The sequence below is a fragment of the Prinia subflava genome, chromosome Z, assembly GCF_021018805.1.
Source record: "Prinia subflava isolate CZ2003 ecotype Zambia chromosome Z, Cam_Psub_1.2, whole genome shotgun sequence".
Classification (NCBI taxonomy): domain Eukaryota; kingdom Metazoa; phylum Chordata; class Aves; order Passeriformes; family Cisticolidae; genus Prinia; species Prinia subflava.
Window position 1 is genome coordinate 42,112,846 of NC_086283.1, and position 25,828 is coordinate 42,138,673.

A 25,828-nucleotide genomic window follows, 5' to 3' on the forward strand; every position below is an offset into this window, starting at 1 on the left:
CTTTTGCATTTTAGCATGGTGTAAAATTAAGAAAATCAAAACATAAGTGAAAAATCTTCTGTTTGCTACAAAGGAGACAAACAAGGGTTGAAGGAGAAAAAACCTCATTACAAAGAGATTAGAAAATTAATTGGTTGGTGGCTCTGACAGCTCCCATTGGATGTGTAAGGATCCGGCAAAAAGAAAGTACAGTCTCAAACATAACATTTCTTCCTATTATTTCTTTCTTTCATGTAGAGACTCCTCTGAAGCATCATTAGGTTCCAATTATTTTCAGTGAAATATTTCACAAGAAAAGGGCATGATAAAATTGGTAGAGGTAGTGTTATTCCCCTGAGAAACTTCCTGTGGCTAATACTCAAATATAATAGGGAAGGCTTCTGTTCAACCTCAAACATAAAGAGATTTCTGCAAGGATGATTCTTGATCTGTGGAGATTTTGAAATCTTGTGTCATGACATTAATGTGCCCTCTTTTTTCCCAAAATCAGTATGGGGCAGCTGATGAATACAGTAAGACTGAACACTTGATTGTCTTCCTGGCTTAATATAAGTATAAAATCTATTATGAGATTTTTTCCTAAGGATGAATGTTGTCTTACAGATACTGTTCTTCCAAAAGGATTAAATATTTGTAACAAATATTTTCTTCTCAACTGACTGACCTTTTTTCCTATATTTACCATGTGACATGGCCAGTAGAACCCCAGCTAGCTCTGACTCCCGGCTGTGTCAGGGGCCGTTCCTGAATCTGCCAGCAGGTTCAGCTAACGGAGCAGAACAAGGCTGCTCTATGGCAAACAGGTGTTGCTGTGTCTAAACTTTGGAGCAAGGAATAGACAAGGCTCTCTTTCGTATGAATTTCAGAGACCTTTATTCCCCAAGAGAGGGGGATGAAAAAGAGCAGGAGACAAAGCCTGCACCCACTTTTAAAACCGAGGGGTGGGGGTGTGGAACAAGCAGGTGATTGGCCCCAGGACAGATGGACAGGGGTTTTTCCATAACATAGGGCAGGGTCAGGGGAAAGATGGACAGCTGACCGAAGCTTCTAGGGACAGGGCAGGGGTAGGAGACGTAGACAAAGAGACAAAGAGGGAGACATGCCTGGATGGCACCTGGACTATCGGTTGTGGGGAAACAGGGAAGAACCATTGAGATACAGAACTCAAAACAGCTTAACAAAAACCTGCCACCACAACCATGAATTTAGCATGTATGTGTGTTGGAGTCCAGGACATCCCTCTGGTCGCCCTGAAGGGTCTGAGACCTGGGCAGGAAGATTTGGAGACTGAACATGGGGGTCTGTAGAAGGGGGTCAGCCAGCCTCACACAGAGCCCAGGAGGACACTGCTTTTGATCCCTGGCCATGGGAAAGAATGCCCACATTGTATGAAGAATTACAAGCCAAGAGAGTTTAAAATAACTAGTAGTTTATCACAGAGTGTGAATGTAGAATCTAGGATTTTTAGTATATGGGCTTGAAGAGGCAAGATGGAGGAATTGGGGAGTGGTTCTGTCCTCCTTGTTCTTGTTCTTTTCCCCCATTTTCTGCTGAATTGTATCAGAAGTATTGGTTTAGAGTAGAAATTACATGTTAACATAGGTAATAAGTATTGGTAAAATTCTGTAAATAAAAATTACATTGTGGATGGTGGTTGGGTCAGAGAAGTGGTACAAAAGGTGCGGGGCTCTCTGATCCGCCCCAGTCCACCACATGTCCTGCTCTGCTGGAGACGCCTTGCAGAGCTGAGAAAGAACTGAGAGATAATGAAGAATAAACAACCTTGGAAACACGGACAGGTGGACTCAGCTTGTCTTCTCTGGCTCTGGACCTTTCGGGCAAGAAAAGCTAAAAAGTGCTATATACCTCAGGGCACAGCAAACCTGAGGACAATCTCAGGGAAAAGCAACACTGAGATGTACGTGTATGGATATACATGCATATGTGTATACATACCCACATATATTTATAAAATAATAATATGAACGAGTCTCATATTATAGAACCACAGAATCACAGAAAGGATAAAGTCATAAGAGACCACAGTGGTTCATGTGGTCCAGATTCCCTCCGCTACTGGGTCATCCCAGAGCACACGGCAGAGGTTGGAGTCCAGTTGGTTCTTGAATATCTCTGGCAAAGGAGACTCCACAAAATTTTGGTTAGATCTCTGACAAAAATATTTTTCATATGGTAAAGGTTTTAGCCACTGTGATTATAAAAATGCTAATTTTCACAAACAAAGATGTTTTAACGAGGGCAAGATACTTGTATTAAGTACCGGTGAAGATTATTGTAGATTATCATTCTACTCTATGGGCTGATCTGACCAGCTATTATTTCTTGTCCTTGTTGTGGCATAACCATAATCACTACACATTTTCACAAAATGAAAATGAAATTAAACATACATTTAGCCCTAGTTTAGGTAGGAAATAGTTCATGACACTTCTTGTGATAGAGCTGTGTCTAACTTTTCTTTAACTTTACTTCCTTTCTGTGCTTATTTCCCTTTCCATTCTTGGTAACAAACATGATAATCAATGTGCTTTAGAGAGAGACATTCCCTCTGAAGTCTGTCCTGTTGAAGAAAATGGGAGAAGGAATCATTCTCTGAAAAGTATGATCCAGCTTCCTTAGGGAAATACGTCAACTTCTAGAAAAGTTTCCCACCCAAATCTTTGGCATGCAAAATATAAAATGTTCATTTTCCCTGGAGTCTTCCCAACTACCTGTCATGCCATGCTATTTCTGCCTTCTTAGTTGAAGGAGAAAGTGAATTCTCCAGGGGCTTTGCAGTTACCTGGTATGGCCAGTGTCTGCTGTGGTTTCAGGGTTCCAGAGCCATGAGCCAGTCCCTGCTTGGAAATGGCAGCTGCCTGTTCCTATCAGAGACAATGGCATTGCTTCTAATTAAATTATGGATTAATTTGGAAAGATGCATATTAAGAGTTAGCTTGGGGAAAACCCTTATAAAGGACTGCCTAGGGAGAATATTTCTTAATATGCTAATCTAGCTGAGAAGAGATATTTCTGCTTGGGACTTTTCCGTTTTATACGATAGAATATTTTGAGTGAAATATAATCTTAATCCAAAAATTATTTTTTTGGGAAACCTGCTGCCTCATTAAAGTTGTGGGAAGAAAAGAAAGGGAAATTTTTTTGAACTGTGTTGACTAGGAGAATGAGAAACATGCATTAGAAATGTAAATTAAAGTTACGTTCTTAGTTTTTGTGTGAATACAGCTGGATTTTCACAAAGATGTATGCCATTCCTCAAAGTGCTTATGAACAGCATATGATATTCTAATATCATTATGTGTACTAATATAAACATGAAAATTTGCACCCCATTGTTATAAATATGAGGTGAAATTATAAGCACAGGTGCATTCTTAAAAACAACAGCAACAACAATAAAACCAACCAAAAACCAACCAAAACAAAACAAAACAAAAAGACAAACAAACAAAAAAACCCAGCAGTGAAAGACACACAAATAAAACAAAGAAATAAATAAAGCAATAGAAAGTCCCATGAAATTGCCTTAGCTCTTAATCAAATGTATTTTAGGCCAAATAAAGCAGACTCTGAAATGATAACTTCCTGTGAGGGGAGGGGGGACAAAACACTAAAAAGTGGTAATTTTTTTTTCTATGCCCTTTCATGAAGAGACAGCTTTTTGAATTTTTAGGCATAAATTCCTACTGATAGTTTTAAATCAGATTTGAAAAGAAAGTATATTGACGAAAAAAAAAATTTATTCACTTTAACTGGACTTTCGAAAAAAAATTTTAACAACTGTGCATACAGATATTTTGATATTCATGGTCTATTTTGACTTGAACCTCAGAAAATGACATTGATTTTGGTTCATCTATATTTAAGGAGATTCTGTCTAGGGTTTAGGACACTGATCTGAAATATATCTGAACACACAATTAAAAGAAAACAACAGCAACAAAATAATCCAAAGCAAAGCAAACAAAAAAAAAAATCCCAACCCAACAAAACCCACCACCTAAACCCAGGGTAAATGCAGTTTCTGTATTTTTTTTTTTAATAAATTGCACATATGTGTCCCCTACTCTATTTTTCCTTGATGCCAGTCCAAAGCAGGTAAAATAAATAGTATTCATTACAGGCCATATGTCAGAAGTGTTTAGCATTGCCAATTTGAGGCATAATTTTAGGAGTACTTAGCTGTCACTTAGGTATCTAAATAGTTGGCCTGATTTCTAAAATGCACATGAAGCACAGAATTATTCTGAAAATGTGATGTCCATTGTGGATTGTAATCATCCTGAATGCATGTCAGTAGGTTCTTTAGAAATATAGGTTTGTATTTTTACCAGTTTTTGTGTTGTTTGTGTATTTTAAGCGCAAATACAATATTATCATCAACTTGAGCCCCGTCTCTCATCTTCCATATTTAAGGACTAAGATTGTCTTGTATTGTTAGCTGTTCCTTCATTTCAACACAAAATGCTTCTCACATGAGTCATTGTAGTGTTGATGTGGATGGAAACTGACTTGAAAGGAGTTTCTTTTTCTCCTTTCTTTTAAAGAGAAAAAGGTCTCAAAACTAGATTTTAAATATCCATCTTTCAAGAGTAAGGGTGTCTAGACAGGTAATACCTTCATCAGATGGAAATATTTAGATGGAGGGACCAGTAATAGTGGGAGCTGGAATACTGCCCTGTTCTTGGTCTTTTGCTCAAGGGCCACCTCCGCAAGGTGGCAAGGCTCATACCCTCCCCTGGTGTGGAGGTACCCCACTGCTTTAACCACAGGATTTCCTGTAGGTCTTCTGTCACAAATTGTTCAGCAGAATCCTGAACTGACATCAAGCTGATGGGATTATTTTTGTGAGCCTGCAGATGGGTATTTTGTCTGCTCACGTATCTTAGGTGCAAAAAATTTTAAGGAAAGTAATTCAGAAACCCCATATTTTTTGTGAGCCACTATTGACCATGAACTGCAGCACAGCCATATGAAACTCCTTCTCCCCCAAGCAAGTGCACACAGTTTCTGTAATTGGACCTGATTGAAACTTCTCTTTGCAAGAGCCATCGCCTTTGGATGGCCTGTGTGTCACTGCTCAGGCTTGGCCTGAAAGGCAGAGCTGACGAAGGAGTTTTCCAGCCCTTGGTGCATCTGTGGCACTTGCTCTTCCTGCTGTGCTGTGTAGTGCACTGGCCGCTTGTTGGCAACATCATATTTCACGCCGCAGGGAATTGAAATGACTGAACAGACAAGAGAAGAGTTTTATTTGCAGTAGCCTGTGTATCCCTAGACTATGATTTGGCATAAAACATCTGCTTCATGATCTGTTTCAAGGCCAGTTCCCTTCTGCCAACAAAGGTTATGACTTCAGGCAAGCTGTGCCTTTGCTGGCGGGAGGGAGATTTGCCTGAAGACTTGATTTAGTCAGAATCAAAGCATTCTGACACAGAAATCCTTATTTCAATTATTCTGAAAAAGCAGCCCAATGTTAAATGTATCAGCATATTAACCTGTGAGTAAAGGAGGCCTCTGACTTTTGTTGTGTGGGTTTTTTATAAGAAGTTGATGTAAACAGCATCTAAGCGTATGTGTGGCTATGAATAAGATTTTGTTATTGTTCTGATGGTAAGAGAAGTGACAGATCCTCTGCATGTACTTGCTTAATGAGCAGAGTCAGTAAGTAGATCTATCAGTTTCAGCTACCGTTTGTGCATGTTTTCAGTTTGTAAAGTTAATTGTAATATTGATACAATTTCTGTTAAAGTCTTAAGAAATAGGTCCTATGTAATGCAATATTTGGAGATAAATTGATGCATTAAATATTTTCTTGTGTTCACAGATACCTAATTTCAGGGGGTTTTGTCTCCTGCCAGAAAAGGTCAATCTTTCAAAGACTGATACAGATTTCTTTGCAGAAGTGTCATCTTGATCCACAGTTACATATCTACAAAAAAAGTTCATGTTATTTCTTGCAATAACATAGATAGATTTAGTCTTTATTAGACTAAGTAGCATATTACTGTCTATGTACTTCACTGCCATTGATGCATAGTCTTTGCAACATATGGCTGGCTTTCCTCCTCAGAAAAAATCCTCTTTGTAGCTTAAAAAAAATAGTAATTGAATATTTGCATATCTCCAGGGAGCCATGTGGGTTAAACACAGCATTCGTCTTCTACTGTTCTTAGGCTGCTTTTGGATAGGACTAAGAACTATTGCTTTTATGAAGCGCCTTTTTCTATAAAGTCAAAACCTCACAGCAGTGCACAGAAAGCCAGTGCTATAAAGGAGCTAAGTAGAGTCTTTAATAGAGAGAGCTAGGTTGTAAGTGTTTTTGTTCCTATGGAGCAGATAGATTTGGTTCCGTCTGTTCCATATTCATAACAAAGAAGCTTACTTGCAGGAGGACTGACTTCCCGGGACTAGCATGGTAATGATCTTTTCACCACAGATTGAAAGGATCTGAAAATGGTCACTTCAGCTCAGCAGAAAGCCTCTAGCACTGATAGCGCTTCAGACCTCAAATTTTTCTCTAGCTCTGTTTTAAGGGCTCTGATGTCCAGGTGGAGACCAGGGGCAGCCAGCGTTCCTTGGGCTCAGTGTTGGGACTGGGGCTGTTTAACACCTTTGTCAGTGGCACAGAGAGTGGGATCAGAGCACCCTCACCAAGTTTGCAGATGACACCTGCAGCTGATGGTCTTAAGGGAAGGGATGCCAGCCAGAGGGACTTTGACAGGCCCAAGGTGGGCTTGTGTCAACATCGTGGGGTTCAACAAGGCCAAATGCAAGGTCCTACCCCTGCGTCAGGACAATTCCAGTCACAAATCCCTGTGTATCCAATTTGAGAGCATCCCTGAGTAGAAGGACCTGGGTGTGTTAGTTTATGAGAAGTTCAGTATGATCCAGCAATGTGTACTTGTACCCCAGAAAACCAATTTTTTTCTGAATTCACCACAAGAGGCATGGCCAGCAGGTTTAGGAAAGTGATTCTGCTCCTCTTCTCCATGGTAGTAAAATCCCATGTCTGTACTGTATCCAGCTCAGTGGTCTGCAACATGAAGGATGTGTTGGAGTAAATTCCACAAGAGGCCACAAAGATGACCAAGGGGACTGGAGCACCTCACCTTGAGAGAGAGCGGGAGTTGTTCAGCCTGGAGAAGGCTCAAGGGAGCCCTTAGAGCAGCTTTCCAGTACCTAGTGAGGATCTGCAGCAAAGGCGAGAGGGACTTTTTACAAGCACATATAGTGATAGCACAAGGGGAAACTGTTTTTAAGTTAAAAGTGTAGGTTAGTTTAGATTAGATATTAGGAGAAAACTCTTTACTCAGAGTGAGTGGTGAAGCACTGGAGAAAGCTGGCCAGAGAAGCTGTGGATGCCTCATTGCTGGAGGTGATCAAGGCCAGGTTGGAGGGGCCTTTTAGCAGCCTGGTCTGGTGAAAGATATCCCTGGCAATGGAGGGGTAGTGGTGAGAGTGGAACCAGAGTATCTTTAAAGGGCCTAAAGCATTCTATGATTTTACGAAGATGCACGTTTTTTCTGAATAAAACAAAACGAAAACATAAGCCCTTCTCTCTTTGATGTTCATTGTCCCTCACCCCATCAGTCAGTTCTACATCGGAGGAGTTCAGGATGTTTTCTCAAGAAAACATGTTACAAATACAGGATTAATTTATCTTAATTTATCATGGTACTAAAGGCAGAAGTGAAAAATTATTTACTGCCAGTCTGGGTTCTGTTTTCTGAATTTCTCTCATGATCTCTTCTTTCTCAGCAAGAATATTCTGTGAAGAAGAAATATGAAATCCACAAAATGTGTGTGAAAGTTCCTTGCTGGGTTTTATAATTAGGATGCTCCAGTGCCAGCGTTGATTACACACCTCTTGGGCTTTCAGGAAAAAAAAAATCCATTTTGATCCAAGAAAAAAATATTCTTGTCTCTGCAGGATATTTCACAAGGGCAGAAAAAAAAATGCAGGAGCATTACCACAAGCACTTTTTCCATGGGTAAAGAACAAGTTATTCCGTGACCTCTAAGAGGTGAACTAGAAGTTTATAGAGATCTTAAAAATTAACTAGGATCACAGAACAAGAACAATCCTTCTATGTCATTGGTTCTGAGTATGCAGTCTCTGGGAGAAACCTTCCCCCAGGTTTACAATTGTCCTGGATGGATACCTCTCACCTCCACACCTCTCTGTGCTCCAGGATGCCTGGTGCCTGAGGCAGCTGTTGGAGTGGGACGGGCAAGCAGCAGGCACTCCTGGCATGATAGCTGGTACTGCAGCATCTGTGTAGGCATACTCAGGGGTGTTTGGCCTTCAAGCCAACAATGCCATATTGTATAATTCATAGAGATGTATGAAAGCATCTGCTGCCTTGCTGCTGAAGACTCAGCATGATGGTACACACGTATTTGCAGATATGATGCTTCCCCATACCCCAAAGTGAGAGATGTGATCTCAGATACGGATTTGTTTGGCTTTTTTGGTTGTCAGTTTCTGAGTTCTGAAAGTTTTGCTGCAGTAACTCAGGGAGAAAATCCGATTTCAATGACTCTTTTCCTAAGTAAGGTAAATGACAGTGTGTCCAGATTTCTTTGAAGAAACTCAGGGCATAGAACCCTCTTTTAAATGTGACAGGAAAGAAGCACCTGGTGCACACAGCCAAGAAACTCTTCCAAGCTATCAGAACTATATCCAGTCCAAACGTTTGTTGATGTAGATTAGTCTGGAGCTGACACAAATGTAAGTGGATCTTGCTCACTGAAAGTGGGATAGGGACTGGCAGAGCTACTCTAGTGGGATGAGGCTTGAGTTCTCTGCACTCTGAGGAGTGCAGACACCACATGCAGTGGATTAGAGGCCATTAAATTGAGCAATGGTGGACACTTGTGTGGTTGAGAGAAGTTAATTTGGCAGAATTTTTGTCCACCTCTTTTGAAGTTAGTAAGTGTGAGCAAGGTTTTCCAGTAAGTTGTTTTGTGTTGTCCTACATTGTTTCCATATGCATGGTCTCACATATGAAAAACACCATTAGAAACTGCTCACAGCATGGTTATACTGGTTCCTTAAGTGGTTAACACATAAATAGTAGAGAAATAAGCTTTATGTGCTGTGGTGTTTGCTTAGATCAGGAAGTAGCAGAAAGAAAATAGAGATAAGAATTTCCCAATCTGCTTAGGCAGGTCATTAGTGTGAAACAGGGCCTTTTCTGGTAGAGAAGTAGAGTTTTCTCTTCAATTCTGAAAACAGTTGTTAGAACATTCAGGAGGTACCTGTGTGTTTCAAGTCTGATGCAGTATTCATTGCTTTTAAAATCTTTTCCAAACCACCAGGGCTTTTAAGTCCCAGTTATGGAAAAGTGTACACATATATGTCTAAATCTGAGTTCAGCTGGGAATGAGCACTTGGAATAAGGCTAAACATCCTGTGGTATACATTATTCTTAAAAAGAAAAAAAAAATGCTCAGAAGGAAATAATTTGTGGCAGAATAAAATGAAAGGTTAGCTCTCCCATGAGTGTCTTAGACTTTCCCAGAGTCACAGTTACAACAGACTACAGTCTTTTTCTGGCATAGATGGGACATGTCAGATTCCTGACAATTTCTCCTTGATGAGCCTGTGGTTAGTCTCACATAGGTTGGCTTTTTAAATATGGGTTTCAAAACATGAGTAAGACCTGTGGCATTGAACACAGGCTAGATAAGTGAAAGACAGAAGCAGGGATGTAAAAGTTTAAATAAAAGTGCTGTTACCTCATAACACTGGACAAATTTTGACTAAAGAGAAAACTTGACCTTGATGTGTTCCGGAATTTTTCATGGTAAACATCACAAATTGAAGGGTTACATCCATTCTAAGGACTGGATATAAATTTCTGGCTTGTATGACAGAATGATTCAGTAGCCATGTCCTCTTCAGGACTTGAACAAACGGGGAGTTTGCATATAAGGGTGTAATGTTATTAATACACTGCTGGCATCTGTTGTGTCTGTACTCAGTCTGGCCTAGGACTGTAATAGGGACAATGAAGTAAAAGGTCTCTGCCCTGAGAATCCTGACGTGTCATAAAAAGAGCTTCAAATACAATCAACTATCATGTGTTTTCCAAACTTCAGCTTTCCTAATTGGTACTTGGATTCCATCCTGCAAAATTTTGGGTTTATCTGTGTAAAGATGCTATTAGAACTTTTCCAAGACATAAACCTTCTGAAATCTTTTGAGTAAAGGTATTATCTGTAAACAGTTTGTTTGCAAACTCTTGTGCCTGCATGTGTACTTAAACATTCAAAATTGCATTATTCTCACTTTTTTGATTTAAATTTAAAACCCCTCCACAACCTCCATTTTGTACTTTTTTCCCCTAAATTTCCCCTGAAACACCTTGAAGATCTTTTTGTATCTTTACGTCTTCTCCCTCCTCCACAAGACATAAACAAACTTAGTTGCCTTGCATAAGTGAATAGCAAAAGTAACATTTTGTGTCTATGTATGTGTTCACAGCCCTAGAAAAATACAACATGTAAAATTACTTCCCTTTCTTTTGTAAACAGACAGAATTTACAAGTACAGCATGGAAAGATAGAACACTTTCTAAATATTTTTAAGGTAGTGGCAAGCTCATGAAGATGAACTAGAATAGAATCCTTCCCTGTTCTTTAATTAGTGTCAGCAGTGGTAAAGCTAGTAATGGATAATATAAAGTCCATTAAAGTATATGAGTTTAGTAACATGATACAATACCCACAAATTCCATGTGGGTGAACATGTTGCTTTAAAGATCAGAAAGATCTTTACTCTACTAACAAGACTATAATGTCTCTTCAAAGGACTTACTTGTGTCTGGTTCTTAGAGATGGAAATTAGCAAACTGGATAGCCTGCTTGAAGAAAACTGTTTTATTTTTAGTGATACCAAGGGAAAATCAAAGTACAAAAGAGCTTATGGAAAGTAAGAGGATATATTTTTCTCTAAGTGCTTTATTTGATAGTATTAACTTGTTTTATTAGCAATTTGCTCTAATACAGTCTTAATGTAGTACAATAACTGTGTTTGGTTTTGTTAATGCCACTGAAATCAGTAATGAGATCTGAGGGTTTTACTTCATTCTAGTTAATAAATGTTGGTTTGTTGCAATAGAAAATATTACATCAGTCATTTGTATTGGGCTAGTGCAGAAAGGTTAGCACTTATCTTAAGTTATATAATACAGTTTGCATTTATAAAAGAGGAACCTTTTTACATGAGAGAAATGCCTGCAAATATTTCATGTGGAAGCAACTATGCGGTCTGTTTTTCATTCCTACCTCCTTATATTTCACAGGAACATACATGCAACTAAAAGTCCTATCAAAGTAAGATATGCTTTTCATTTATTTCCAGCAGACCTTTGTTTGTTTTTTAATGAGAAGAAACACCATAGAAGCAAACCTGATTCAGTTGAGCTCAAGCTGCACTTGGAAGACAGCTTCACTCTTAAACATAAAGGTTCTTGCTTTTATGAAAAGAAACAAAAGTCTTTCCAAAGAACCTTGACTTTTTTTTCTTACTGGTTCAAGGCTCTGTTTAGAGGAACAGTGCAGGCAGAGTTGGATTTTCCAGCATCAGAAACATCTGTTTTGTCCACCTCTTGAAGGTGTAAAGGGTACAGGCTGTCCTACACTGAGGTTTTGCTGTGCTCAACTGGACTCAGTGACTTGGGATTACAGATGATAAAAGTATAAGTACAAAAAGCCTTTGGACTGGATTCAAAGTGTTGCCTCATATAAGCCCTCAGCTGCTGTGCACCTCTTGTGGTGTCCAGCACTGATGAACTGTGCTTTGGGTTGCTTTGATGTTCTTCACTAAAAAAGTCTGACTTCAGTGCACCAGCCAGGCCAGCAACAGACAAGGCTTGTCATTAAATTCCTCCTTAGAGGAGAAAAGGACCTTCCTGGGAGAGACATAGGGCTAGACCATGCTAAGAGGAAATACTAAACAAGTGGCTTAATAAAACTCGAAGTCCATGGTTTATGTCTCCTAACACACATGGCTGGATTTTTTTTATATGACTTTGATACGAAACATATTTTCAGTCTCTACAGCCTTCAACCAGATATATAAGCTGCAATGGATTAGAAAATGAAAGAAAAATTATATTCTTCCTGGCCAAGCAGTTGCAGTGGGACAGTTAATTCAGCATTAAGTGCAGAAACAGTAACTCTGTATTGCTTTCTTCCAAGAACTCTCACTAAAATAGCATTTGTCTGGCAACTCATTTCCATTTACTAGGCTATTTTTAGTAGGTCCGAGAAATATAGTCACTTGTGAGATAGACCATAATAATCCAGTGGGTTTACATATTGCAATGCCAGTGCAAATTATGTATAAGACATTAGGAAATAAACATAGCATTTCACAATCTGTTTGTTGTGGACATGGATTTTATCAAGACTTTTCCCTCATGCTGTGCGCTTTGTCATTTATATTTTGAATGAAATGCAAAGTATAAATCTGTGTATGTGTGTAGGCATGTATCTATACACATACAGAGATCAGTGCAAAAATGAAATACAGATGTAGTCCAGCATGCAAGAGTAGTGCAAAATATGCATTTGTATTAGGTTCCTATTAATAGTGTGGGGTTTAAAACATGGCACTGGAAATGCTAGTATCCACACTACTTTTGCTTGTATTAAGCCATGAGCAATATTAGCTGTCACCTTACATGTTTGTTTGTTCACTTATTTATTTTGTTTCCATTTTAAGTTTGGTTTTTGTTGGTTTTTTTTTTTTTAGTTATGAGTGTTGTTGGCAGTCCTGGGCAAAGGGGTTTTTCAGTTTAGATTGTCTCTCTCTTGAGATTTCTGAATCTTTAAGTTACTCAGTAATTTATTTTTTTTTTTGTGTTGTCATCTTGGTTATTACTAAATACAGAGATTATGGAATTGGATAGAACAAAGGTAACAGTATATTTAATCATGATTGAGGAATTGTGCTTAATTATTAGGTCTGAAAAATGACTAAAGCATAGTAATTCAATATTTTAATTTTCTCAGAATGGAGTCAGGTATGTGCTAACAGAACAAAGCTTCTGCTGATGGGTTGGAATGAAAGAGCAGGCATACAAGGACTTTTAATTTAAACTCAGGTATTGGTGAACAAAGTGGTTTCTGTAGGATCAGTATTTACCTATTGTAATTTTTTTTTAAGTGTACAGGAGAAAATGATCTATAAATCCTTTCAAGTAACTTATTTTTGATAAATAATTTTGAAAAATCCTTTATTGTCCTTAGAGATGGGTCTTACTTCATGCATGCACACAGAGTAGTGCTTTATTGATTGATTTAATTCTAGCTGACTTTTTCAGTTGTACCATTTATGCAAATTTTTAACTTTTTTCTGTCTAAACTGTGAGAAGAATATTAATAACTAATTCTGCATTTACCTGGCTAATTTGCATACATTTGTGTTGTATGGTAAATCACATGAAAACCTACTGGGGAAAGGCTGAGCTCTTCTAACAGCTAATAGGCTATTTTTTTCTTCTGACTTGCACAAATTGAGAAATATTGCCTGTGGCAAACATAATGGAAAATTGCATTTTTAATGCTTTCACACATACTCATTTCTGTTCAAAGAAAGAAGCAGATGACTCTTCTTAAAAATAAAACTTTCTAAAGCTCTGTAGCTGACACAGGATATTGGATGTTAAAATACTTCAGGTTGGTGGAGTTATGATTTGCAGGTTGCATAAGGTTACCTGGGTATTGGATTTGACTAATGGGAGTGCTATTGTGCGTGAAAGAGCTGGAGGCAAATCACAGCTATAAATATTTTCTCCTGAAGAGATTGTCTGTAAATTACAGGTCTAAGAGAGTGCAAGGACTGCGTAAAAGTGGGTTTCTGATGTACAACATCCAGCATCCTGTGTACTGGGTTGCTGCAGATTCTCTCTTTGTGGTGTTTCTTCAGGTAGTTACAGAAGTTATATGTGCAACCCTTTTGGGCAGTAAGTGCTAGGTATTTACTCAAACTGTATGCATGTGGCACCTTGATTTATTGTGCTGGAAAGTTCAGAATTGATCCTCTATTGACTTCCCAGTCTGAAACAATACATCTGTTCAGTGATTGTGGTTGGGAAGCACTTATCAGTGCCAGAGTTTGTGTAACAGAGGGTGCTGCTAGCAGTACATCTGCAATGAGCTGAGGTGAGATCTTGGCATGATTTCTCAGTTCTTGCCTTCAGGGAGACCCTGTTTGCTGGATTTCCTACCAGACAGCAGAAGAAAACATTCATCACATTTTTCAAAAATGCAGTGAGAACATTGCCTTGTCTCCTGTGTTTCACAAACAGTGCTTTATAATCCCTTCAGAGAATACTCCAAGTGAACTGGTAATAGAAATTGAAATACAAAATAGTAAGAGAATTGCCATCTGCAGAGTATCTGCAGAGGGTGTTGTGTTTCTGCATAGGGAAAGGACTCTTTACCAGTGTCTCCCCATTCTAAACGAAGGTGCTGTTGGAGTGCTTTAGATAAATGGAGTGCTATTTCAAACTGAACCAGTTTTGCTTTCTAATAAGGCCCACAGTGGCTTGTGCCATGAATGTTAAATGTCTTTGTAGTGCTAAAGGAGGATTTGAACTGCATTTTTGATTCCTTTTTTTCTCTGTGTCTGGATTTTCATTTTAGGGAAAAGTGCAATCCTGTAATTATAAAGTTAAGAATGGGTGAGGAGGCAAGCAGAGGTAACGACTGATTACATGTGAATATCAATAAATAGGATGGTTGAGACACTTTAAATGTGGGAGCCTTATGACTTGCTTTTATGTTAGAAACTTAGCCTCATGTATTTGCCAGCCAAGTATTTGTTGCCTCTCTTAGGAAAGGAAAGAATTCCTGCTTTTGTCACATCAATACCAGGTCCTGATAACTAAGTTACTTTTGAAATTTTTGTTTATTTATTTATTTATTTAAGTTTACTTTTTAATTAGCTTATTTTGTATGCTGATTGGTCCATATCTTGATGACTCCTTTGATGCATTTTGGGGATTTATCATAGTAAATTGAACTGCATAACTGTTTTCTGTACATGTTACTTTTTTGTTCTTTATCTGCAGCTTTCTGCAGTCATTGAATTACTCTGCTAATTGTGCCCAGGCTGAGGAAGGACCTAACCTGTTATTTAGATCTAATATATTAATAATGTACCATGTGTTTTTTAGCCGAGAACTACTTGGGAGTGATATGAGGGAGTTGTATAATTTTTTAATATATATTTAAATATAGCTTGCAAATATGGAAATATTTATGGTTTGGCTCTAGATGAGGAGAGAATAATTTTCATCACTCTCTTTCTTTTCCTTACAGGGTATAAAAATGGTAACCAGAAGTGGTTCAGAGATGAGAAATTTTCCCATCTAATTTGTCTTTATAGGGTGTTTTCAGATCCAGCTTGGACCTAGTCCTGTGTGCAGTAGTTAATTGTATGGTTTTTTTCCTAGTTCAACTAATGTAGATGGAATTCTCATCTGAACAATACAGAGCTCATGACTCAAATTTTTTCTCAATTGTGGAATTTTCCTATTTAAAAAAAAATAATGAAGAGACCAAACCAGTTATTTTTATAATCTTTGAGATGTTTTCATGTATTTTGTAAGGGATTTTAGTGTTCATTTTCTTCTCACTCTAAGTCTTTGTGTAACCATGAGGTCTAAAATATTTTCTTTAAGAGAGGAACCCAGGAGATTTTCATGAAGTTGCTGGTAAAGGTGAGATAGAGCAGGGGAGATGGGAAGTATCATAGGAATTGTAATAACATGTAGGAACAACCAACACTTCAGAGTTCCTCTTCTGTTTTCAGTTGTGATTCTTCCTAACACAAGCTGAACCAGTCAGATCTTTTCTAGTCTAATATCATTGATGAAAATAGAAGCGGATATGACCTATTTTGTTCCTTGTAAAGGAGTTTTTTCAAAGGGTGTTTTTGTTGTTTTTGTTTTGCAGCAAGGATTCAATTACCTTTTTTTTTCCTTGGGAATTCTGGCTTTTGAAATGGAAAGTGTTACTTGGGACAGGTTCCATTAGCATCAGAGGCTTCTTGATCTCAGAACTGGGCTGTGTTTTATAGGTTAATATCACCTTTAAAATGGGCAAATATAAAAGCCTTGTAGGAAAGCCTTTGGGTCTAACTTGATTTCGTTCTGGAAGGAGAATGAAATTTCTCATCGTACCACCTAGGAAGGACATATTTTCTTATACTACAGCTAATTTCAGTGGAATGTAGCAACAACAGCAATGGTTTACCTGAGAGGCAGCTTTAACAAATCCCAGCTGACAAGGAACAGTTCTCTTTCTCCTTTCCTGACTCTTTCCAATGGGTTATACATCTGGTCATTTAAAACAAAAACTAACATGGGTATATATATTTTTTCTTTTAAGATGAAAGGGAGAAAGGAAGAGGAGGGAGGGTGGACGAAAAGAAAGGAAGAAAGAAAATTGATTGCAGTCATGCATCTTGCAACACAGCATTTAATTTCTCAGGAAGGCAAAAGAGGTTACAATGCATCCCTTCATCACCTTGGTCTTGGTTGTTATGGAAGATGGAAATGCTGAAAATGATACTAATGCTGAAAATTATTATTTTTGGTAGTCATTATTATTCCTTCTGAAGGTGTAAAACACTGATTAAAGAGACATCTTTCTGAGTTTATGGCAAATGTTGACAATATATAATTTGAAGATGAAAAGCAGTATTTCATCTTTCTTACTAAGACTGTGGCAGTTTCTGGAATGATGATTTAAGACCAACTGTTATAGTTGCAATAGGACAGTTCTTCATGATATACTCTGTAGCTGCAAGAGAGTGTAAAGACTGGTGGAAGAGATTTCAATAGTGAATTAATTTTAGTGTTTTTCTTCTCAAGAATATGTCAAATCACTAGCTGTTACTTGCTCCTACGTGTGTGTAAATATCATGTGAACATATGAACTTCACTGTACAAAGCATTAGTTTTCTGTTTTCCAGAAAGATTTTATTTCCAGATGGGATACTATTAGCTCCTAGCTATCCTAGCTAGTCAGTAGTATTCTAGTTAGTCACTGACTAACAGACTATGCTGATAAACAGCAGTTTAAATAAGCAAAACATGATTTTTTAATGGACATAAGCAAGAGCATGTAAGCATCAAAGCAAAAACTTGCCTTTAAATAAATATGTGCCATAATGCACGTCTTAAATAATTTCCAGGCAGAAAAATCCATCAGATAAATTCACTGTAGAAATTCAGTTTTGTCTTATGTTGCAAATGTGATTTTCTCCTCTATCCTAGTAATATGGTAATGACTACAGAATTCTTATCTTTTGAGAAATCTACAACTGCATGTTTAGTCTTCACCAAGTAATTAGCCAGTTGCATATAGTCCACGAGGGCCACCGAAAGGACACCATTTCCTGAAGATAGCCACAGAGTGCAAATATTGTGCCCTAAATAACATACCAGTTACTGTAAACTCAATGGAGTTTCTGACTTGGTAAGATGCTATAGTCAAAGGCAGCTGTTAACTCTTAACTGCTTGGCATTGTGGGGGAGAGCATCATTCCCACATGCTCTTGTGTTTTAACTAAATGAGGGGAACAATTTTTCAAGAACTTTCAAGATGCAGAATCGCAACATGAGCTGTATTAGATTCTTTACTTTGCTCCTTTTTTTTTGTGCTTGTACTGAGTTTGCTAGTTCTTGGTAAGTTCTAGGAAAAATCTGATGCCTGCCCTGCAAGCACATCATCGAAGTGCTAGGAAATTTATTTCAAATTAGTTGAGGACCTGTTCAGATGTGAGCTTAGCATGAAGACAAAGAGTTCATATGTCTATGTATAAATAATTGTAATTATTTGTCACACACAAGGACAGACTTTATAAAAGTGGATGAAATAAAGGTAAACAGAGGAAACTAACATCTTGTCAGCCTAACCATCTTTTGCAGTAGTGGCCATTTAATGCAAAATGCAGCTCATCCTGCCCTAATAGATTTTTGAATTCAGTGAAATAAAAGCTTCTTGGCAGTGCTTCAGATAATATTTTTAGCAATAGCTCTTGAGGAGTTTTCAAGAAAAAAAAATGAATTTCACAAATTAAAATCTTCATGCCCAAGTCAAATTGCTTGGTTGAGTATTGTGTATTGTGGGCCAATGTACAATATCAGAATTACAGATATTGAGGAGATTTACCAGTGTATAAATATTGGCAGACAGTGTTCAAGGGATACCTTGGTGTTAAGAGGTAGGCATATTTCCCTATTATGTTGTATTTTGAGGCAAGAATGGTTATAGAAAGGATGTTCTCACAACAGCACATTTTTCTGTGCAATAAGTAGGTGCTGCCACTAGACCTTTATGGGTGACCTTCTGCATTAGGGCTTGACATATTTCCACTTTTTTTTTTCTCCTAATACAGTAATTATTCCTAAAAATTAAATACTTTGAATGGGAAATGATAAGGGAAGGCAGAAAGAAGGAATAAACTGATTTTATTTTGTTAGCTGTATAACATGGGGAATCATGTTTTGACTGAAGCGAGATAAATATTTGCTCAGCAAAGACAGATGCATATGGAGATTGAATTTGCTGTAAAATTTAGTGGTGTGCATTTCTACTTTGCTTGAAGTATATAGATAGTTCATTTTTACCACTGTCATCTTTGGTGTAATTTTGGTTTTTCATCCCTTTTTGGGTCATTGAAGTCTATGGCCTGATGTTTCAAGGTTAGCTTTTCTCTGAGTATTTTATATTCTTAAATATTTTTTTCAGTGTGGTCACATGCATTATAGAAAAAAACATATTAAATGAGTATTCAAGAAGAAGGTGTGGAAAGTGAAAGGAGGTAATGAAACACTGAAAATAGCATGTGCTTCACTTCTTCCGCATAAAATAGTAAAGAAATTAATTTAAATAAAATCTGCAGTTATTATATGCTTTTGGCTAATCAAGCTACTTTGTGCACTTGAAGTCCTTACATTCAGGGGGTGAAGTGTGTCCAGTCCTTCAGATAAAGGGAAGAGAAAGAATACTTCATTTCAGCACTAAAGATATTTTGGATTTTAACTCTCTTACTCTTCCACTTATTTTTCCTTTTTCTTCATTTTACAGCTTCTGCAATCCCAGATAATGGAAGGAGATCCTGCCTAAAGCTGAAGGTGTTTGTGCGACCAGCAAGTAAGTTCTTCAGATTAAGCTTTTGGGGGTGGCCTTCTAGCGTCTGCTTTACGGTGTGGTCTAGTAAACAACAAAAAAATGGTGGGTTTTTTACTGTTAAATCTTGTATCTGTTCTGTACATACAGCAATGTTTGTGTTATGATTTTTAATGTATTTTCTTATCATTTTTCATAAAGCTTTGTTTGAATTACTTGGCAGTGGCTAACTTGTTTCTTGAACTTTGTACAAATGGAAGTCTTATACTGTCAAGTGCCACAGACTTTAAAATATCAATATGCTTAATTATGTATACTAAATAGAGAAAAAGAGAGGAAAAAAGGAAAGTGGGGAGTGTAAGGGTGTTTCACTAACATATTTGGCTGTTATCTCTATTTTTGTTATAGACAGCTGTATGAAAACTATAGGTGTTCATGATCGTGTTTTCGATGTTAACGACAAAGTAGAAAATTCATTAGAACCAGCAGGTTAGTATGCTTAGAGAATCTCTTTTAACAAATGCGTGTATCCCTCTGATGCTTCAGTACTTTTTTTCTTCTCTCTGCATGCTTTGCATAGTACAAATACCCTGCTTTTGCACATTTCTAGCAGTGCTAATATAGCTTACGGTATATTTCCTGCACCCTTGTTTAATGCAGGGAAGTTAAAATGTTGCTTCATTTTTTTTTAATATGGTTTAATGAAATTCGTTGTGTGCCAGTGTAAAATTTCCACCAGTATCCTGGAGCCACTGGCCCATCCAACTCAAACACTCAGCGTATTGGCAACACATTTATTTACTAATTGGACAGAAAGTTTTAGAAATAAAGTCAGTGGGCACACTTCATTTGTTATGTGGTTATTGCCCTTTCAGAAAAACAGGACCACTGCTTTTTGAATGCCAATGCATGACACAGGTATGCAACTAACTGAGTTTTTGTTTAAAAAACTAGGCCTTTTGTTTAAAACTAGTCCTTTAAAATTATATATAGTTGTGTGTATACTTGATTAGGCAAAGTATCATTTCACATATGTGCATGTACACACACACACACACATATATATATCCACCGATATATAGATAAATATATAAATACAAATTCCTCTCCTGCTTTTATTGAAGCAAACGGAAGTTTGGGGGCTCTTTTCTTGCAAAACATTGCCTTAGGAATAAGGATGCTCCTCATCTGCCCAGGGCAAATTTACGTTAACCTCCACCATCAGTCAAGCTAACGTGTCTCCATGTGGAAAGCTCATGTGTATTGTTTGTGTGGCTGAAGCTTGTGACAGACAGAAGCGTATATAAGTCTAGGGGTATGAGTAGCCTGAACAACTTAAAAGGAGTTAAAATTAGGTATGTAGGAGAACTATCTGCAGTAGTGGTGGACCTGTTTGTTTTATATGTACCTACACACTGCTCACTTATTGTAATAAAGCCTCAATAATTAAAATAAACAGTCAAATACATAAATCATATCAGAAAATATTGCACACATATTATTTAGTACATACCTAAAGAACAGATTACTGAGGTTTTTTCTGTTATGATATTTGAATATGAAGCAACAGTCTCTTTACATATAAAACAACATATTAATTTTTTTGCTCTTTTTTGTATGCAGATCCTTTAATTAAAATTCATTAGTTATACGTAAGTATAATAAGGTTTTTACAGTTTAGCTGGTTTAAATTATTTATCTGTGGATAAACAATAGAATTTTTTATTTTTCTTCAAAATAATTTTCAGATCTTTCCTAAAAATTTAGAGTTTGTGAATCAAAGATGTTCTCTAAGTAAATCTAAACGCAAGGATAGTGCACTTACGTTGGCTATATTTATACATTTATTAGCAGCATTCTTCTACAGATGACACTAGGATGTTCTCTCACTGTCTCTACCTATGAATTTGAAACTCAGTGCACCTTTTTACATTTTGTGACTTGGTGAACATGGTCTAATTAATGTGTCTGATGCTGCTTGTAAAAGAGATAATCTGAGTAGTATATGCTTGATTTTAGTAAACTTGCTAAATTTTGTTTCAGCAGTGCTTCTCACTTCCTACTGATTGGCTATGACAAGCTAATATCGTCACAAAAGCACATCATTAGAAAGCAGCAGGCAAACCAGGCAAGCAAAATCAAACCAAGAGCATCCTGCAGTCTGAGATGAAATACTGTTTGTGTTATCAGGGGAAAATAATAGCTTTAATGAGAAGGTTTGATACCACAGAATTCCGACTCCTGATATCAATATATATTTGTATTATTAATTGGACCAGTCACCATTAGCTAATCAGTCACTCTGAGATGTGCCAACTGCTCTCACATTTCTCTGTTGTTGGCCTGTTAGGGTTGCTGCAGCCTTGGTGGATCTCAGTGCATGTGTTCTGTGTCTTGTGCTAATTTACATGTCTCTGACGAGCATCTTCTGCTTCTGTGCTCTCCCGTAGCCTGCCATGGTGTTCTTCCACAGCAGACAGAAGAATCAGAAGGCAGGAGGGTCATGTTCAGCAGATTACTCACTGTTATCTTTCTCGTAAAAGTCACCATTTGTGTGATTTTTGAACCGTTGTAATTTCACTGGTTTTGTTTAGAAATTTGTAGGAATCTACAGTGATTGCACTTCACAAGTGGTGAAAGTAATTGGCTCTATTCGTATTCATCTCCCTCTCTTTCTCCCTAATAATAAAAAAGAAAAAGTCCTTTTAACAAAAATGGCAGCTGTGCATATCTGAAAGTTATACCTGAAGCATGTGATGTAAGGCTGTGTGATCTGAAAAAGTCATGGCTGTCAAAATAATTTTTTCTATATTGCTGGTAGTCCCAGTGTTTAGTAGTGACCTTCAGGATTTTACTCAGGAGTTTTTTTTCTTTTTTATCAATTGTCTTCAATGTTCCAAATGAAGCAAACCCTTTTTCCCAAACCTTAAAGGCTGTGCAGTTATGACTCTGCACCTCCAAGGAAAATCATATTTGTAAAGTGATTTTCATAACTGCAGATGAATCATATTCTAATATATGAGTGCAGAAGCCTTGCAACAGCAAACCTCAGAAACCTTGAGTGAAAACCCAGATCATTTCTCAAAATGAATTCCTTAATGTTACATGGAAATTAATTCTTCTGTGAAGAATGGCTTTATAAAAATGGCATTATAGAATGTCTTTGTATTTTTCATTTAAGAGAAGTAATTTTTTTAGCTTAGTGCTTTTTCATTGAGTTTTTCAGCAGTAGCCAGTGTTCTAGTTGTGGCAGTATCTGATACTTGGAGAGAATGAGGATTTATTACTGCTATACACTAGTTCTACCCTATTGTGTTTTAGTGCTGACTCACTGATGTAATTAGGCCAAAGTTGTTGACATTCAGTGTTGCAAATTCAGACTTATTTGCAATTCTAGAGGTAGAAGGTAATACAAATTATTCTCCTGTATAGTTTTTGTTCATCAGCAGTGAGTAAATGTTCCTAAATTGGGAAGAGATAACTTTAAATATGTGAGGGGAGGTAGAACTGACAACACAGGGATATTTTTCCCTGTAACTTCTTAAATATGTTTTAATTGAGAAGCAAGCTTTTGCAAAGTACTGTATTGCCATTGCAACGTCACCATAGTGCAAGATTGTAACTCAGAAGTGAAATGTGAAACAGCTTTTGGTATTGACAATCACTGAAAGTATCATTTTCGGAAGACATCATTCACTGATATTTTTAGATTCCTTTGGAATAATTCTGGAGGAAAAATACTAGGACCTCATTTGGGCCCAATGTCCCTGGGAGTCTACTTGCCATATACAGTGTGGAGCTGCAACTTAAGCCATTCCAGCCAGACTTTCCCACTGATACGACAGAGTCACAGAATGGGTAAGGTTGGAAGGGACCACTGAAGGTCATCTCATCCAAGCTCCATACGCCAGCAGGTCTCCTAGAGCATGTTACTAAGGATTGTGTCCAGATGGCTTTTGACCAGCTCCAGTAAAGAAGACTCCACACCCTCGTTGGACACTCTGTTGCGGTGCATAGTCACCCACACAGTAAAGAAGTTCCTCCTCCTCAGGTGTAACTTCCTGTGCATCCGTTTCTGCCCTTTGCCTCTTATTCTATTGCTTGGCACCACCCAGACGAGATGCCTCTTTCTTACAAACATGAACATATTTACAACTAATCAGTGCTTGCTTTTCATACTTTTGCCTTGAGCAGCACTGAAACCTGTTGATAAGCCTTATGTGATTATAGCATCAATTAGTGCTGGAGAAAGTACATGTGATAAATTGCCAATTCAGTTTACTATGCATCTTGCTGTGTAACTGAGCTGGGGCTGAAGAGGCTATTAACCTAAATTATGCTAAGTGCTCTCCTGATTTTGTGCTAGGTGTCAAGGGTATGAAAGGGAGGGAGCTTGCTTGTAGCTAAAGCCAAGTAACACGAAGGGCTCCAAGACAAAGCAGCATGGTAATCCCAGTGTCCTGATTCCTTCTTCCTTTGGTGCATCTAGATGGAACTACTCAAGTATGACCCAATGTAATCCTGCCAGTGCAGTATTTTGAGATGAGAACTATGAGAGAGAAGCATCATAAACACATTTACATCTCTTATAAAATAGGAAGCTTATTGCATTAAGTAGGTGAGATTCTATTAATTTTTTGGAAACTTTGGTGTTCTAAAATAAACTTACAGGAACATTTTGAGGCCACTTCACACTTCCTAAAAAGGTTTGGCTTTTTCCATTCATTCAGTAATGAAAAACAAGAGCTGATTTTTTTATGGCAAGCCTCAGACTGATTGCTTTTTGAATAGCTAAATTAGGTAGCTTTGGATATGCAGGATATGGAGGCCTTTGCAGAGAAAAATACCACTGCTATAATAACACCAAAGTTTAATCTGACTTTGCCTACCTTTTCTATTTTACAGGCTGTGGCTTTTAGACTGATCTTAAGTTTACAGAAACTAAACAGGGCTTTATTATGTATTATATATTTAACATTTGCAACTTTGTTTTCTTCTGCCACTAATGCATCTTTCATTCTTCTTCCTCATGCCATAAGCATGTTTTCCCTAACTCAGCTGGTTCTTTTTTCATTAGTTCTAGAAGCATAGATGTAAATCTCTTATTTTGTGTACAACGAAAGGTGGTGAGATTTTCCAGACTGAGTATATGCTATAAAATTGGCGACTGTCATGTGTTAGCCTTCAGAGTTTTGTTTCAAGAAAGAAGGAATGATGTTACATCTCCTGCTCATCCCCAGACGCAACATACTTCAGTGGAAATTTTGTGCATGGAAGAGGGTCTATGCTTAGGCTTACAGGCTGTCACTTCAAATTCAGGAGCCAAAATCTGTAACTGAATAAGAGGAGTAACTGCAAAATTAATTCTGGGCACGTGCAACACTTTTGAAAATCAGGTATTTTTACTAAGCTGCCTCCCAACTGATGTTGCTATTTAATGAGACATCCAAAGCTAGAGCCACTGTGTTTTACTGAAGAGGAATCTTTCATTCTTCAGTCTGCTGAAATCAGACTTACTTTCTGCTCCTCTGGTCTTCAGTGGGAGTTTTGCCAGTAAGAAATGCAGGACTTGGCCCCAAGTTGGTTACATAATGAGGTATTACATGCTTGTGAAAGTCAATGACAGGACAAGGTTCATTGCCCTATTTCATAAAGGCACTGAAATCTACTTACAGTTGTCAGCTCAGTGAGAGTTTATTAAGGATGCAAAATCTCATTGGCATGTATGCTTTCTGTTTGAACAGATGATACCGTACATGAGTCAGCCGAGCCATCCCGTGGTGAGAACGCAGCACAGACACCAAGGATACCCAGCCGGCTTTTGGCAACTCTGTTGTTCCTCCTGGCAATGCTTTTGATATTATAGCACAGTATGCTCCGGCAACCTGTCACAGAAAATACCAGGGTCTTGGAACATCAAAGATCCACCTAACTGCTCATCCCAGGAAAGGGACTTTATTGTTTTTGCAGATGTCAAATTGTTATTTTTCCCTTTTTTTCTCCCTTTTAGCCTGAACTCAGCAAAAATTCGAAGGGGATAACTAGCTTCAGCGCCCACCCCTACCTACCCTGTGACTTTCTTAACCCCTCCATATAAATAAAAGGACTCCAAATGAAAATGCCAAACTATAATAGTGACACTAGTGATTCTTATTTTCCTCTGCATTCTCCTTTAAGAAGTCACCTCTGTTAGCTCACTGTGTCATCGGTATGTGGACAAGAAAGTGTAGTGGCAGATGCAGTCAGTGAGGGATAAGGAAAGTGAGTGAAAACCTGGGAGAGCCTTTCTCTGTGATACAATATTTATGCCTTCTCGTTCAGCACTGTAAGATGGTCGTGAAAAGTGTTGTGTCGCCATGTCAGGACTGGAGAGGAGATATTGAGAATAGACATAATATAACACCATTTCCTCCAGAAGTTTCTAAATGAACAAGCTTCTGAAAGGGGAAGGTGATGTTTCTTATAGGACTGTCTTGAAACATCTTTGACAGTTAAATTTTTGCTCACAAGTAGACATGCTGTCTTTGGTGAGGGGAAACAGTTAGCATTTAGGAATATTAGCACACAGCAGGCAAGGTCAGATTTAGGAAACTTCACTGGGGGTGTGAGTGCCTCTGTTATTTCGTTTTAAGGGGATAATGCACACCGGCTT

The 25,828-nt window shown here is 37.8% G+C and overlaps 1 protein-coding gene across 1 annotated transcript in view; it reads left to right on the forward strand.

The window, feature by feature from the left end:
• The window catches only part of EFNA5 (ephrin A5), a 206,367-nt gene extending 181,059 nt beyond the window's left edge, over positions 1–25,308 (forward strand). Inside the window, exons 3-5 of the mRNA XM_063421505.1 lie at positions 19,135–19,200; positions 19,585–19,665; positions 24,921–25,308. Coding sequence (XP_063277575.1) covers positions 19,135–19,200; positions 19,585–19,665; positions 24,921–25,042 — 269 coding nt within the window. The 3' untranslated portion in view covers positions 25,043–25,308. The remainder of the gene's footprint in view (positions 1–19,134; positions 19,201–19,584; positions 19,666–24,920) is intronic.
• Positions 25,309–25,828: the final 520 nt, after the last annotated feature.